Source organism: Excalfactoria chinensis, chromosome Z (assembly GCF_039878825.1).
Source record: "Excalfactoria chinensis isolate bCotChi1 chromosome Z, bCotChi1.hap2, whole genome shotgun sequence".
Lineage (NCBI taxonomy): Eukaryota > Metazoa > Chordata > Aves > Galliformes > Phasianidae > Excalfactoria > Excalfactoria chinensis.
This window is the reverse complement of record NC_092857.1, coordinates 75007310-75025153: the sequence shown is the minus strand read 5'-3', so window position 1 is coordinate 75025153 and position 17844 is coordinate 75007310. Positions and strand designations below refer to the sequence as shown.

The 17844-nt window shown below is 40.8% G+C and overlaps 2 protein-coding genes across 2 annotated transcripts in view; both read right to left on the bottom strand.

The window, feature by feature from the left end:
* The window catches only part of PGGT1B (protein geranylgeranyltransferase type I subunit beta), a 31776-nt gene extending 24523 nt beyond the window's left edge, over window positions 1-7253 (bottom strand). The window contains 2 exon segments of the mRNA XM_072359831.1: window positions 2191-2309; window positions 7117-7253. Coding sequence (XP_072215932.1) covers window positions 2191-2309; window positions 7117-7238 — 241 coding nt within the window. The 5' untranslated portion in view covers window positions 7239-7253.
* A 1395-nt stretch (window positions 7254-8648) lies between these two features.
* On the bottom strand, window positions 8649-16595 carry CCDC112 (coiled-coil domain containing 112). Its single transcript, XM_072359705.1, is given in 8 exon segments — window positions 8649-8810; window positions 8812-8988; window positions 9524-9914; window positions 10419-10494; window positions 11810-11899; window positions 13650-13771; window positions 15650-15765; window positions 16483-16595. Coding segments are annotated over 8 exon segments (1050 nt in total). The 5' UTR covers window positions 16531-16595; the 3' UTR covers window positions 8649-8780.
* Window positions 16596-17844: the final 1249 nt, after the last annotated feature.

Genomic DNA, 17844 nt, shown 5'->3' with positions numbered 1-17844 from the left:
AACGACGTGAAGAAAAAGCTGTGCGGATTAAGGAAAGCAAAGAAGGAGTTTGCTCACTGCTTCCCATCAGCAGGCAGATGTTTTGCCAATAATCTTAAGGTTACTGGAGTTTTTTATAACTCTGTAAGTGACACAGTTAAACAGTGTTATAACAGACATGTATGTCAAAGAAACTGCAATAGAGCATCTCCTAAAAAGCAGGCCTTTTTTCTTTGTTACTTGGAAAGGATGCAACAAGCTAGCTGCCATTAACTAGATATGGACAAAAGCTTTTTGCAATCAAAAGCTCTGGCCCTGCAGCATACCAAAGTTTAGCTTTTTTCTTTTTATTTTAATCCCTTCTCACCCCCCCATCCCCAAAGGGGCCAGAAGAAAGAATCAAGGTTCTACTGCTTGGAGGATGCCCAATAGCAAATACTAAAATCACTATATGCTATTGAAGGCACGTGTTATAAGAGAATATACATTCCCACTCTGAACATTTGGTCATCCAGTATCTAGTTTGTTGCTGTTAACATTACTCATATCTTACATAACGTATCTATCCATCAGGTAACACAGAATTGGAATAATGTGGAAACATTAGTGGTAGACCACACAGAACACTGTAATCAGCAAAAGCAAATAAGCCCAAGATTAGATTTCTTATGAACTGGAGAGAAGGCTGGACTTCTGTGGGGAAAAAAAAGATACCTATTTAAAAGCACAGAATGCTGTGCCAGTGGAATCTTCCCCAGAGTTACTGCCCTGTAATTTAATATTTTGTTAAATGCTAGGGCAAAAAAAAAACCAACATGGCATACCTTTCCTGGATTTTTAGACTCTATTTGTTTTCAGGAATTACACTGACCTTCCTAGAAGACTTTTGACAATGGGATTATCCCAGATACTGGGTAGGTAGGAAAAAAACCCTCAAATTTTATGAGAATTACGGTGTACTATCAAAGACAAAAATAAAATAAAATAAATAAAATAAAATAAAATAAAATAAAATAAAATAAAATAAAATCCCAAAAAAACCACTCTAAACTTTTTTCTTGCTTCACTGTTCTGTCAGGATGCAGTCCTGAAGACTGGGTCACAACAGAAAGTGTTCAATTCCTACAATTACAGCATGTTCACCTTGGAAAACAAGAATCCTAACACTACAGAATAGGAGCCTTCTCATGTGGGAACAATTATGTGATCCAAAACCTCAGTTTTCTCTTATTTGTCTCAGAATACAACAAAAGAAAAGAATCTATTAGAGCTGACGTGGATCTTGCAGTTTGTAAGTTGCCACAACAAGAAAGAGAACTTCTTTATGACTGCAAATGTCTGTAAGCAACCTTGACTTCCACATGCTCATTTCATAAACGTTCTTCTCTTTCACAGAAGAGCACCTATCTCTGCTCTGTGAGCAATCCCCAGTTCAGTACCGAACATGCCAGTACCTCGCATCATAAAATAGCAGTGTTGTACTCACAGCTTCCTTCTTTCAATTTCCTCTACAGCTATTAGACACTCAAAATGCCAAAAATATCCTCTCTGTCAACTCCTATCAATTCACCTGTAGAGGGACACTTCCTGTAAGCCCCCTACCCAGCATGGAGCTGTTGTGCACCTTCCAGTCTGGGAACAGCTGAGACACACCAGCATCATTATTACTCAAAATATTAGGTAAATTAAAATAGCTTTTTCATTTCAAAACTGGAACTGTACACATCCTTTTTGCTTCTTAAATTTTATATCTTCCTTTTTCCAACAGGTGTTCCAAATAACTATATTTGTGCTCATTGCTTCTGGCATGGCTACAACTGGGGGAAGTCAATATAACCATTACTAGATCCATCGATACGGCTTATTCAAAATGCACTTCTTTTGGGAAAAGGTGAGACATTTCTCTGAGATGCCTCAAGGTGCAGCTTCGTTATTATTTTATACTGTCTTACCTTGAAATTCATTTCACAGCTTCACTTTTAATTACATGAAGAAGGTGAAACTAAACACTTCTACCTTTATTTTTTAAGAGGGTGTTGTCTATTTCTAAGAATTGCTAGATATTGCTATTTGAAATTATGAAGGTCAAGTTTGTGGTTTTTTGTTGCTTTTTTTTTTTTTTTTTTTTTTAAAGTCATACACTATTTACGCAGGTAAAAAGCAAAAGTAAAGAAGTTATTATCAATAAATAAAAACTAAAAACTCACTCACTGTCTTCTGTGGGAAGGACCTGAAGGGAATAAATCCATTCTATTATATCATCTTTGTTCACCACATCTAAGGAATCCAACATATCCAGACCAGAGAGCGCGAAAAATGCAATTGTCAACCTAAAAGAAAAAGATAAGGCTTACACTTCCCACCATAAATATAATGGGGAGATTAACATATGGTAGCAGAAATAGAATTATCTACAATTCTCAGCCTATGAGAGTGGTGTAACACATACAGCCTAAATCAGACAGCATGAAACTTATCTCCTGAACAAAATCATGCTCTTTGTATTGTAACAATTTCATTGTCTCAACAAGACTTTCCATGTAAGCCACCCCTCCTGGTATAAGGATATGATGCAACGATAATGATTCAGACGTTAACTAAAAAAGGTTGTTAACACATGGAGAGATGGCTCTCTTCAACAAATTTTTACATGAACTATCCTACAAGTATGCAGTTAAGTAGAAGATAACCTTGAAATGACTCAAGTTGTCTCTTAATGTCTCCCAAACACAACTTCAGATGCTTGGAAGCCAGCAAACAGCAAGAGCTCCTTTGTAACTAATCAGTACACACACAGAGGCACTCAGAATGAATTACCTTCCATAGGCACTTAGTTCTTGTCTTTAGGTACAGAGGAGCCTAGATGACTGATTAAATTAAGCATCTAAAATTGATAAAGTTAAATGCAAATATCCAACACAGCAGTGAACTCCATAGTAGCTAGCATGCAGCAGTTCCTTCTTGCCCATAACTCTTTTCTTTCCATTGCTGTGTGCTACCATAGATGTTAATAAGGCTACATTTTTAAGCATCACCTTACCGGGAATTTGGGTTTCAGTGACCCAGCACCGTCCCTCAAATGGATGCATGAGTGGCACAGAGCACCATGGGGACAGCACTGGGGGACAAACCTGAGATAGCCTATATCTTGAGATGGCAAAAATATTTATGTAATAGTACCTTGGAAGTTCTGTCTTGGATTAAAATTAGCTGGATGTCTACTTTGCCATTCACAGTAACATCTGCATCTTCTAGAAATTCTTGCTCTTCTTTTACCAGATACACTGATGGACTGTGAAACAGCTGCTAAACAGGCAAAAAATACTGCTCAGCATGGTTAGGAAAACAGACAAGTTAGTGCCAGCTTTCCTTAATGAACTAAGTGATAATTTGCAGTTTCCCCATAGGCTGCCGATCCACCTTGGCCACCAGAAGTTGGTAACTCTGAGGAGAGATGTAGACAGAAGTCTCTAAAGCCATTCAATCTCTGCCTGTGGTCCTGCACCAGAACCACAAAGAGTAGGGCAAGAAATAATAATAAATGGTGAAGTGAGTCAGCCTGAGATGTGGCTCAATAGGAATTCTTATAATTAAAACAGCAGCCAAATGATGATGCTGCAGACATTCCTTTCAACACAGTGGCACAATCTCAAAGGGTGACTTTCCTGCCTGTGGACTAACCTGCTGCTACAGGTTATTCACAAGTGTTTTTTAAGCAAATTAGTTCTCCTGCAGAACTGGTCTTACTTAGGAATACAATTCATAAGCAGTAAACAGAACTTATCTGAAGAACAGTTAAGCTAATGTTACATCATTCTACACTATATTTTAGTTTGACCCTCGGCTTACCTATTGCTTTTCATACCAGCCGTACACACAAAAGGCTTTATTTAACTTGTCACTTGCTTGCTACTAAGCACTAACACCTCTCATTCAAAAAACTCCCTCATGCACCTCCAAGTCTTAGTAAAAACATGCAACACAGAATAGCACAGAGATCCATTACTGCAAGTATTCATTTCAGAATGAAAGTATAAACTTGCTTTGCAACCCCTGTGTTCTAAAACATGTTTCTTTACTAGTGCAACTACTAATAAAGTTTCTGATCACAGAAAGCATAAAAAGTGTATCTGCACACCAAGATACTTCAGTGTGTAACAGAATTATTACTTCAGTCATCCGATTGCTACCAAAGTGCAAGATTAACACTAAGAATTATATAAACTTTTGCCATCAATCAGATCTGTGTAACCTGAAGTCTGATCCTGGACAATAACCTAACACTTCAATCAAAGTCACTATTTAAACAACAATAACTCTAAAGATACATGCTTGGGCACAGTACTTTTTTTTATGTATTTGTTTTATTTTTTAAGAAAACTCTGTATGTGATACTTTCTGATTTTCATAAATGCTAAGTTCAATAATCTTTTACTGCAAATATTTAGTGGCCTTTTCACACTACGCTGCCTAATTGAGGTAAGCTAAGCTACTTCTAGAGAAGCACAAACCTGTAAGCTCCAGGGCTCAGCAACTGCTTTAAGCTATGCTCAAATACAGAAGGGCTGTAGGTGCAGAAGATGCAACAATAAGCCCTGTTTGGACTAATAATTATAATAATAATACATTGGATAAACAAACGTAAAAAGTTAAGTCTGACTTCATTTAGGGTGGACTGTTTTAACAGTACCAGTATTGCTAAGGAGTGGCCTATACAGCATGCTGGAATCCACATAACATGGGCAAGAACATCCTGCACCACTGAGCACAAAGTGCTCCCCATACAACCATCTGATATCATGTCTTACTCCTCTATGAGGTGCTGTCCCAGCTCACAAAGAATTAACTGACTCAGGCTCCAGAGCTAAGAGATAACTGCTAGCACACCTCACCTGACACACAGCATGAAATCTAAAAGCTTCATATACACCAGTTTAGGGAGAGCAATTGTTTTCACTGCAGTGCAGTCAGCCAAAGCCAATCTCACAACGTTTTTCACCTTTGATTTAGCTGCGTTTCCCAAACTCATCTGCCATGGAACCACACAAATGCAGAAATGAAAGAGATAAGAACAGAAAAGTTACACACTTCTCTCAGCTGTTGCACTAGTTGAGCAAGACGACGTCTTTGTGGTTCAAACAAAAAACAATGAGATGAGATGGTTGTGATTTTTATTCTCATTAGAGGACTAAACTCGCGTATGCTCGTCAGCCAAAAATTAACGTGTTCTGAAATAGTTTCAAACTGACAACCCCAATTTTCAGAAAACAGGGCATTTTCAGTACTGTATGCTCACTACAATACACTGACACCAGGTATTTAGTGGCTACATATTTAAGTTTGGTCAAGTTATTAATTCCTAAGGAGTTCTCATAACCATTGGCATTATTTGTTACAGCTGGGGAAGAAGTCATGTAAACTAGAGCCTGTTTCAACTCTGTGGCAGACTGCATTATCTTGGCAAAGTAAATCACGGAACAGAAATGCCTAGGCTGGCAATGACTTCTGGAGATCACTTGTCTCACCTTCTGCCAAAAGCAGGGCCTTAGATTAGATTACCTGGGGCCCCAAAGGGCCAAATCTTTAAGAGACATCCCACCGCTTCCCCCAAGCAACTTATTCATAATGAACTGCTCTAAGTTACTTTTCTTACATCCATAGAACAGCATGGGGTAGAAGGGGCTGTAAAGATCATCCAGTTCCAACAAGCTTGCCTGGTTCAGGCAGCCTACTATCCAGCTTGGCCCTGAATGCCACCAGGGATGGGACACCCACAATTTCTCCGGACAGTCTTTGCCACACTCTTAGTGAAGAATTTCCTCCTAACATCTAAGATAATATACCCACTTTTAGTTGAAAATCATTCTCCTTTGTCCTGTCACTTCCAGACTGTGTAAAAACTCAGCTTCCTTCTTTTTTTTAAGCTCTATTTAAATACTTAGAAGCTACAATGAAGTCTCCCCAAAGCCATCTCCACTGCAGGCAGGATTCCCCCTGAGGCAGCTTAGTCTCACAGCCCCTTGTCATGTCACTGTGCTCCCTTTTGAAGGCCGCACCTCCACCTTTCCCTGAAACTATTTTCTAGACAATGGATGGCAGTGATTCTTCTTGAGCTCCCTCTCTCCTAGCCTGAAATTTCACATCTTCAGCATTTCTGCGCATGCTAATGTGGTTAATGTAGCCCTTCATGCTACGATTCCAACATATCACAATGGCTTTCACGCCTAGACAGAGCTATAAAAACCACTCAGACTTGCTGCTATTTAAAACAAATGACGAAGTATGCAGAAACATCAGCTGACATTTAACATACTAGAGCGCTGCTTCTTTGAGATCAAAACTTATAATGCTCTTTTTGAACATAAAGCTCCACGTTATTACGCACAGACCAACGCTACGCCCCAGCTAGTTCTCTTACAGTCAGAAAAAAACCACATTTCTGCCAAGTATACTCTGAATCAAAGGGAAGCTTGATTTAACAGGAAGGCTTCAAAGTCCTTTAGTTTCTCACAGCATGACTTCTAAAGCTTACGAAGGGCAAAGTGTTTGATGCCATCGGCCAAATAAGACAATCCTTTACATGTAAAGTTTTTTATTAAGTTCTAACAATCGAATTATTTATCTCCCTGTGCCCCAGAAATAACGTACTGCTCCATGCAACGAGCTAAAACTGAAACGAATGCATTCTGAGGTCACGAGTGGGTGAGTGCTCTGCACTATCATATTTCATTTGCATTTGAACGCTTACGCTACTGAATAAAGACTTAAACGCTTTCTGTCACACTAACGAGTCTTCTTCGCACCGACGCCGAGCTACAAAAGCCTTAAGTGACTTATCCTTAAATCGGCTTTCGGGGCAGATGAGAAGGAACGAGGCACATGCCTGGGAACAGATTACAAAGGATCAACAAGTCTTTCCTGACGGACTCCGGGTCGCTCAGCCCGGCACCGACCGAACCTCTCCACACCCCCACCCTCCTCACAGAGCTCCAGCACAACCTTCCTCACCAAGCCCGCCCCCCCCAGCGCAGGGTGCTGGGCCGCGGCAGGCTCCTTCAGCCCCGCACCGCGCCGGGACCGCCGCCGGCCGCTGAGGCGGACAGCCGTGCTCGTGCCCCACGCCGTGCCGAGGAATACCTGCTGGTCTCCAGAGACGAGTACCGCTCAGGCAGCACCTGCAGGCAGCGCTGGAAGAAGCGCACATGCCGCTCCTTCAGGAACTCCAGCCTCTCCGCCTCCGCCCAGCTCGGCGCCGCCATCTTGCCGACACGCACTTGCCGGCGCGCTGCAGTTACGTCACCGAGCGTCCCCTGCGTGACGTCACGGCAGGGGGTGGGAGACGCGGCGCCGCATAGGTATAGAAAAGGAATGGAGGCTTCTCCCACAGTAATGGCACCGGGAGCAGCGAGAGCTGCGGTGCGATCACGGGGGACGGCAGCTGCTTGATCTCGTTAATTTACCCCAATTTAACAGGTTAGACTGAAGAACTCATCAGAGCATTTTTGGAAGCCCCTTACAGCTCATAGAAAGCAGCTGCAATGCAGGAATTGCTTACAACAAGCGCTGCTAAGAGCAGTAGGTTACCATTTCAGACTTCTATTCCTTCATTTAAGAAGGTAAAAACTGCTTTTTAGAGCAAAAAAAAAAGAGTAAGTCATTCAAGTGTCCAAAAAAGTCATTCAAGTGTCCAAGTCGACACACACCTCAGATTAAAACACAAAAGGATGGTGTGTCACCTTCTCTCTTAATTTGGCCAATCCCCCTTTTTATTCCTTGTTTCTCTGATTATTTACCTTGCTTTTACAGAGTTTGTAGCTTAAGTTTACGTAGATCCTGAAACAGGCGAAAGACACCGAGCTTTTCCTTACACACACTTGGAATGAAAAGAAATGGTACCAAAATAGGTAGGTATGCATTCAGGTGAAAGACACCAGGCTTTTCCTTACGCACGCTTGGAATGAAAAGAAATGGTACCAAAATAGGTAGGTATGCAGAAATCTGTCCGCTTTTGCTTTGACCTTCTTTGGTCCAAGCGTAGAATAAATTCACATTAGAAAGCTACTTGATGCAGCTTCCTGTTCAAACTATGCAATCACACAGTATTGAGAAATCACAGCAGTTCTGTCTTCAGTTGTGAATACGGACAGTAATACCAGTTCTCAAGTAACAGATTTACACTGAGACGTGACATCACTAGATGTTACAGCTACTGAGAGCTGCAGGACCTCCAAATATTTATTACACATCAGTAAACAACGATTGGGCCTCTTGCTTTCCTTGAAAAACAAATGTCAGCTCAGCCATTTTCCCCAAACAGACTGAAGTAAACAAAACCATCTCTGTATTTAGAAGCACAGACTTCAATAATCCTACAGACAGCACTTAAACATATGAAGGAAAAGAATATCTTTATCCAGAATAAAGTTTCCAAACTGGGTGTTGACAGATGTCATTATTCCTACCGAATTAAAAACAGATTTAAGTAAGTAGAACTAGAGCATCGGGGATATAAAAAACAACAACAACAAAAAAAAAAAAGTATGAAAATGTTTAGCAGACTGTATAATACAAGGAAATTGGTAAATTTCACATAATTGTATGCATGAATGGAGAGCTAATTACACACTCCCTCTTGAATTTCAGCCATTTCTTCTGCAGCAGTCCTCCTCCTTTTCAGCTTTCTCTCTTCTCCTCCTCAAGCTCCTCTTTCTTCAGCAGGGTATTTCTTTCCACCAGTAACTTCATGTGGCACTGCTGCAGTCATTCTTTCAGTTTCTTTTTCTCCTTCTCTCCCTCTAGTTTTAGCTGTGATGCTTGTTCCATTGCAGATGTTACTGCTTTCTGTTTTTCCCATGCTGAAATTGCTGCCTGTTGTCGTCTTCTTTCTTCTGCTTTTTGCATCTGATCTTCTTCATATGGAAGCTTTTGAACAATCTTCTCTGATTTCTCTTTCTTCTTCAAGTTTTCTTCTTTTCCTCTCTGCTGCTTTTCTTTCCATTTCTTAATTGACTGCAAAAGAACAGCAGGAAATAAGAAGATCTTCATTAAAAAAAAAATAAAAATAATCTTACACATGCCTTTTGATTGGGCCTGATAAAAATATACGGTACAAGAATACAAACTAAAGATGGGCATAACAAATCTATTTAAGGTAAAGAGGCAGAAGAGCACCTATGTCTGCTTTCTTACACTCAGTTTATTCATCTTTTCTATTTTATGCACCGCAGAGGCAGGCTTAATTGGCTTTTGCCAGCCAAAATAAGTTATGGAATTCATATTATCTCAGAATAATTATGGTGCTGCTTTTTTACTTAAGGTACATTCTTGCAATACTCAGGCCATATCAGTATATTGTCAGGTCTACGCTTCCTTGTAAGTCTTCAAGACAAAAGATTTTTGTTTCAGATGCTGAATTACTTATCACCAACTGCAACGAAAATCCACCCAGTGCCACCCCAAGACAAGAAAATACAAAAATAACAAGTATTTTAAAAATAAATGTTTTTTCCCTAGAGCTACAAAGCCCCCAGAACTGTCATTTTACCTCTTTTTTTCTGTCTTGTAAAATGAGAAATTCTCGATACCATATGCCATGTTGTTCAACATCTTCTTTTGTTCTTCCACAGAGATACTCAAGGGCTTCATCCACGTAGGACAGCCTTCCTCTGTGTTTAGTCCATACTTTAAGAAAATTCTGATGATCCCAATCATCCCAACCTCCTTGCCTCCCCCCAGTTTGCTGCAGAAATCTTTCAAACTCTACGACTTCTTCAGGTAGGTGATTTCCCAGTGTTTTATTAACTGAGATCCTAGCTGATGGTAACTTCAAAACTCTTTCTGTTGTTGAGCTGCCTGTTGACCACAGTTCCACTTTTTTCTCAAAGCCGCTGAGCTCATTAACTGCAGTTTTTTCATCCTTCAACAGCTGTTCATATCTAAGAAGAGAGAAAACACTGGAGTGTAAGAATCCAGCATTCAATGCTCACCAAAAAGGAATTTTGGAACCAAAAAAATCATTCTCGAAAGATAAAGAACTGGCATGGTAACACAGACGAGAACATAGTTGAAATGATTCCACAATGAAACACAATACAATTTGAATTAAGTGGAAGCATACACATATGGCAGGGAAAGAATTCACTCAATCCTCTCCTAACACCACAGGAGAGAAAGGAGAAAAAAAAAACACCTGTTCTGCAGCTTCTCTGAGCAGCCTTCTCATAAGCAAATGATTGTTACATTGAACCACACAACAGCTATATAAACAGTCTCTCTAGAAGGCTGTTCATTAAGATGAAAATGTTAGTCGTTTGAGTTTGACATACCACAGAAATCACTAGCAAAAGAGAAGAATCAAAAGAACAGTTTACTTGACTGATGCAAAGTTTTCACTATGTGTTAGGAAAGCATTTTTGTAACTGAAGCTGGAATAAACATACATTTGTCTCTGCTCATCTTTAAAAGTATTGATTGAGTTTTCAATTTCTTCCAACATTTCCTTGAGCTTGTTAACAACTAAAAAGGAAAATAAAAACATATTACCTAAGAAGTTTCAAACATTTAGTAGTAATTTTGCACTATCCAGAATAGTAGAGAATATAAAGGATTCTGAAATGCTTTTATTTCAGAGTTAGAAAAAGGCCACAATTCCACCTCTGTCTCACAAGACTCTCATTTATTCAAAAGGCATGATTTCGCAGTGACTGAGTCAAATAAATACAAATACTGGCATAAATGTTAACTTCAGCTGAACAAGATTCTTATTGTAGGTAATCTTTGATTCACAGAATGAGATGACCGTATCCTGAAGTAAAGAGTTTCCACTTTTGTCTTTTATAGCAATGCAGTCAGTGACTTAGAAAGCACGTTCTAATCTTTGTTTCTCACACCAGACTGTACCAACTGTATTAACCAGCAACTCACTGCTTTATTCAAAGCTGGGCTTACAAGGTGACTTCAGAAATTAAGACTTTGTATTCTGTACTGTCGGCGTGCTGTAATCCTCATCTGCAGTAAAAGGGCAAGCCTGCTGTCTACAGAAGATCTATTTTGCAATGGTAGACACGTTTTAGAATGTGTGTGTTTTAAACCTGCAGAACAGCCCCATGGACACAGCAAACACACAGTTTAACTTAACTTGGGTTAACTAACTGAAAACATTCTGTCATCTATAACTTTCAGTTCTGTTTACATCTTGTTCTGGTATCTTTGCTATTCACTTAAGGAAGAAGATAACACATTTTGTTTTTTTTATAGTATAGACACTCAATAAATGACGTGCATTTCAACTAGTATCCTCATCTGCTACAAGAGCTTTAGCTCAGTTCAATTATGCTGCAGTGGATAGTATTACAGGGGAATGTTTGTTTTAGTGCCTATTTCCCAAGAGGTTCAAATCAACCAAACTGAACACAGAATATTCCAATTTGTGCTTCAAGCTAGATGGTCTGTGGATGGTTTGAAATTAGCTCCATGAAGATACTCTGACCTTTTATCAGATGATAAACTGCACTAGAAAACTACTGTACATGGAAAAAAAAAAAAAAGCACATAGAAAATACTCCACTTTCCACATCCCGACAAAACAAACCCATGTGAACTGCTGGGACAAAATGTACTTCTCAGTTCCTGCTGAGCACTGCAAGACCTTTTACCATTTCTGACACTTCTCTTTCTTTATCTCCCCCTTCCCAGATTCCTGGAAGAACAAACAAACTGCAGAAGTATCCCAAGACTGTAACAGAATCATAAGCACAACAATCCAAGGGAACCCGTCTATAAAAAACAAAACAAAACAAAAAAAGATTTAAAATCCATCTGTTTGACTTACATTCAGATGTAGGTTTCACATCATCTAATTGTCGCTGAAGTCTCTTCACATTATCACGTATTTTTGTTAGCTGCTGCAGGATTTTAGTTCCTGATAGACGAGATAAAATAAAGTGTTGGTAGTTCTAGTGGTTTCTTTGTCTTAGAAATTCAATGCAAGGTTAAGATCAATGAAGTGTCTGACTCATATGAAACTGCTGTTTATACTAACATAACTGTAATGGCATGTAGCTGAGCGCATATACTACAGATCTCCTCATCAGGTTTTAAAATTGGTAGCTTCTATTTCTAAAGGTGTCAATGGTGTAGTCACACATAGATTAATGCAGTTTTCTCAAATCCTTATCACCTAACTGGAGTTAGGAGAACAATTCTGCTTGTAAAGAAAGCAACTCCACTACAGTTATGAGTCAGACCCTCTTACAGGCCTCAGAACAAACTTGGAATCATAATGAAGAAAACAAATTACATAAATCTAGCTAGAATTCATATGGTATTTTCTGTGTTAACTGGAGTAGAATTAATGTCTGCAGGAACTTCAAGCATGCACGTGCTTATTTACTTTATTACCATTTGGCTCTTCATGAGTTTGTAAACACTATTAATTAATAAAAAGTTCTGGGTCATTCTAAGATACTAAGCAGTCCTCTATCCTAAAAGGATTGGTTTAAAGGAAGAAATAAACAACAGAATCCAAGATATAAATGTAATGAAACGTAGCTAATATGTGATCCTACTAATCCACAGTAAAACTATGGAACAAGTAAAAATAGATTGGTTGAGCTTAAAGATCTTAATGAAGTAGCACAGCAAATGAGAAGCCTGGGAGGTGTAGTGTAGGATCTTCTGGGTGTATACTAACACTTTCACATCTCACTTCTAGTACCTTAAAATTCTTTTTCATCTTTTTCTTGCAACAGCATATAAACCCACATTTTCATGCTTCTCCTTACACCTGGAACATTTTCTGATCTTTTTAGCTTAGTCCTTCCTCTACATTTCTTAAGGATTGCAAGATATAAAAAATACAACAGGATTTGCCAGTTAAAACATCCGTACTGAAATACACTTTCCTCACAAATCTGTATGCATTTCCAGTTATTTCCTTGAAATCTTCCCCTTATTCAGCTTACACAGTTTTGATATTCTGTATCAAAAGGCACAGCATGATTTGATTACTTTTGAAAGAATTTAGGTACTCCATCCACGTCATCACTTTTTTGTCTTACACCATTTAATTAGTATGGCAGTGGAACAGATGATATAGGATGCACTATGTTTACCATCTCACAGAACTATCTGCACTACAAATACTTCTTATCCAAGAAAGAGAAAAATGCAGCTGCAGAACCAAAGTGTTCAACAGCCTGTTTGTAGGCAGTAATCTGTATGGAAACCTTTTATGTCTCTTAGAAAGAGTATAATAGATTTTGCAGAAATCTACTATAATCATATAAAGTGATTGAGAAAGCCTGTGAAACGACTGATAAAGGACACCTAAATAAAGCATATAAAACTGCTTCTAAGTTTCTAAAACAGTAAGATTTCACCTAAATTTTTTGTGAGTGGTATCTGCTACACTTGAGACTAAAAGAAAACAATGATACAGAAGGCTCAAGATGTTTACACTACTGAATTCTGAAAGTGAATCAATAAATTCTTCTTTACAAGCGTCAGTAAAATACCACACTTTTATCCAGATCTACCTCTCAACCACACTAACCTCTCTAATACTGCTCATCAATAAATTAAGCAAACAGCTGCAAAAATCAGCAAGCAAACAGAAAGGAAAAAAAACAAACAAAAGCAACACTTCCCCCCCCCCCCCCCAAATATCTTACTTTCAGTTTTCCTGTCGACAGACATTTTATGTTCCAGTTCTTCTAGAATGCTGTATTCTGCTCTGGAATCGCTCTTCCTATTGTAAAGGCATCCATTTTTGTCCTTCTGTACATTTGCAAGCCTGAAAAAAAAATATTGCCACGCTAAGCAAGCATCACTTGGCAAAGCAGTAAGATTTTTCAGTATTAGTATCTAGGTGATACTGGTTTGCTCCTACAACTGTTCTCAAGGGTAACTCTCCCACAGTCATAAGCCTATGCCATGAAGTAACCCAAGAACGTGAACAAGACAAGCAAGTTAAAGAGGAAATTATCTCATGGACAAGTAGTGCTTCACACACAAACAGCGTGAAGTTTTATCTGTGTGATGAATGCTTACTAGGGAGCCTTAAGAGAAGAAAGCACTGAAGAGACACAGGCTGTATTACTGCAGTTGCACACATAGATGGAGCCCCAGTGAAGACAAAGCAAGCGTGTTCCCTCAGGGTTATTTACACTGGCAGTAGTACTACTGCAACTGAATATTCAAATTCCAGTTTATTAGCATTGGAGTAATTCAAAACATTAAAGCTGTTACCTTACTGACTACAGTTTTTGTCACGTATAGATTCAGTCCTGTACATTTATTTCCTTACTTGAGTCAGAAGCTTTAAGCTTTAGAATACAATTCAAACTATGTTCCGCTTCTTTCTACTGCAACCAGGAAGTCCACTAGGATGTGACCCAGAGAAGCACAGATGCAAAAGCACAACAGGAACTGAAGTCCATGGCATATGCGTGTGATTTGGTGCCACCAGTAAGAGATCAAAGCAGCCACGCTGAACAGAGATGCAGTAGCATTAGCAGTGTCAAACAGAACTACTGACAGCCCAACAAGCCCTGTCTGAGGTTGGCTCTACTATATAGCTATATACTTCAATCTTCTACACAGCAATGCCTTCATCATTTAAGTGCTTTGCTCCCCGCTGGAGTTCACAGACCAGACCTGAACACTAAAATCTCATACAGTGCACAAGAAGCCTGAAGAGTACAACTACAGAACGACCGCGTGCCATAGTTAACAGCACCCAAATCACCTTGTTTGAAGTCGCTTGAGAATCCCTACGTTACCCAGCAGTCAACTCCTGAGCCATTAACCAGAATAACTAGAGGAGCTGATCCAATCAGATGGCAATGTGAGACTTCACAGTTCATTCAAGATTTCTAACTACAAACTTCGGCCACCTGGAGCTGCTGGCTAATCCAGATCTTCCTTGTGAAGTCAAGGGATACTGTTCTTTCAGCTACCAGAACAGTTATTACAGCCCTTACTCAAGGCGTGGGAAACACATCCAAATCACTTCTGTGCTTGAGCTGTCCTCAACTCCCATTTTCCAAAGCATCAATATTCTGTAAGTGCTCTCAATTTCCTGTGAAGAAACTCCTTTAACGCCACAAGTTCTGCTTTGCTGAGATGCTTTAAAGGCTTTAATTCCTTAGGAAGGTAAGCACAGCTAAGCAGGAGAACTCAATAATGCTGCATGCACAGCACACCCGATTAGAAAAACAGGGAACAAGGTAATGCCACCAGCACTTTCATTCTGTGCAACTGGAGCATCAGCAAACTAAAGGCAACAGCTGATCAAAGTCCAGGTGGTAATTAGAACAAGGGGCAGCTTCAGAGCTCAGAAGCTTATCCTAAATTACTGTAACAATCATAATAATCTACCTGGAATTCTGCAAATGGATTCGTAGCCTCAACGTTTAATTACCACAAATTATTACCTTGAAGCATAATTTATATTATAGAATCACAGAATTAGACTGGAAGGAATCTCTAGATATTATGGAGTCTTGACTCTCATACTTAAGATACTTGTAAAGCGTGATGAGATCCCCCCTCAGCCTTCTCCACTGCCAAGAGCCCTGGGGCTCTCAGGCTTTCTTCATACAGGAGATAATACCTTCAGAACAGCAGGAAAATACACTTACAATTTATTTCTATTTTTAGTTTTGCTTACTGAGTTCTTAAATTTTCTGCTATTCTTACAAATTCTGTTTTCTTAGCTTGTTCAGCTTTCATCTTGCAGTTCTGGATCTGCTGAGCAGCACTTGCAGCACTGAAAACACTGTTACTCTGTAAAACAAGACAAAATGTTACTCAAAAACAGTATTTTATTTTTAAATGCTGGTTGTTTCCCAAGCAAACAATGCGATGCTGAGATCACGAACAACACGACTTCAGTTTTATACTGCTGTTCTTCAAGTAACTAAGTCACGTCCATATAAAACTGAAGCGATGGGGTGACAAATAGGTATATATATATATAAACACATCCTTCAGCAGAGAAAGAGAACGAACCCCAGCTCACTTTAGCAGATGCTAAACTGCACCAGCAGCCTTCCTCTCATGGCTGTTTTCACCTGAAGATGCAGAGGAAACTCACTGCTTGGTGGTAAGCATACAATCCACGTTAGGCAGACCACCCTGTGCTACCTTAGCCAAGGAAAGCACGCTGGCCTGACTTCTGAAATCTGCTTAACGTTCCTTGCGAACTGTGAACTCTTAATTCGCAGCAGCTTTAACGCTCTATCTCCCACGTCTGCCAAACCGCACGTCCAACTTGCGAGCCTCCCAACCGGGCTGCCCGGGCGGAGAGCGAGGCCGGCTCGCAGCTCCTCCCACCACCCGGCGCTCCCGCATCCGCAGCTCCCTCCACACGCCGGGCCTTCCGGCCTCCTCGGCTGGGCGAACCGGCCCGAGCTCCTCGCTATGCAGTGGGGCTGCCCCGGGAGGCCGCGCTCTCCTCTCCAAGGGCAGCCATCGGGGCGGGCTCTGCGGTCGGGCCTTTACCTGCTGCGGCCCAGCAGCCGCCGCACAAACCGTTGCCAGCGCAGCCATCTTGGCCGCTGGCAGCCGCTGCCGTCCCGCCCCGCGCCGGGCGTGGCCGTGGGTCCGTCCGCGGGGATGTGCGCCCTGAGGAGCGGGGAGTGTAACGTTCCGGAGCATTTCCTGCTCCAGACAGGGCGCTATCCGTGTAGGGAGTGACGTTCGGTCGAAGACTCTGTTGGTCTGAAGGGAAAACCTGATCTGGGGAAAGAGGTCCTGAATTCCTGAGCTGGGTGTGCAAAGAACCATCACCAGCATAGCACGGGTGGGAGGTGGCTGTCCTGAGCGTGGTTCTGGAAAGAAATAGAGTTTTATGTTATCCGGTACACTCTAGCTATCATCATAGAATCACGGAATGGCCTGGGTCAAAAAGGACAACTTCTCATCATCACCTTCAAGTTAAAGCAGGATAGAAGCAGAAAGAAGCCAGAAACAGGCTGGAAGTTTGGGCACGGAGTAAACTAATGAGGCCAAACAAGAGCAAGCGTGGAGTATTACATCTGGGGAGAAATAACAGCACACATCAGTATAGATTAGGGGCTTCCCTTAGGGAAGGGACTCTGCAAAGAAGGACCTGGGTGTCCTGATGGATAACAGGTAGGCCACGAGCTGAAAGTGTGCTCTGTGGCCAGGAAGGGTACCCTGGGATTGCATTCAAAGAGTGTGGCTAGCAGGGCGAGGAAGTTTATCTTCCTTCCCCTGTTCTGCCCTGGGGAGGCTTGTCTTGATACTGTGCCCAGTTGTGGGCTCCTCAGTTCAAGAAAGGGAACTCTTAGAGAGAGTCAAGTGCATGACTATGAGGATGATCGAGGCCTGGGGCCTTACAAGAAAAGGCCTTGTGAGATTTGAGACTGTGTAGCCAAGAGAAGAGGAGGCTGAGGTGATCTTAACAATGCTCATAAATATCAGGAGGTTTGAAGTCAAGTGGATGGGGCTATGTTCATTTCAGTGTTGCCCGGCAACAGGACAAGGGATAACGGGCACAAACTGGAGCACAGTACAGAGTTCATAACAAACATGAGAAACAACTCAGCTGCCAGTTGAGCTGGCCTTGCTTAGTCAAAGCTCTTATGTATTGCAGAAGGAGACAGAGTCCCTGTTGCACACATGAAAAACATGCTGGATAAGACATCTTGTGTTAGTGCCTTGGGCAAAGGCACGGCTATCAGTGGAGCTGCTTTTGTACTTGGTGAACAATGCAGGAGAATGGTGAAGTCTGGTGCGTACCTGAAGGAGTTCTGATGTTGGGTGAGAATAGCCAATAATTTGAATTGCTATATCTGCTATCACTGCTGGGGTTGCTGTATGACTTACCAACTGTACTGC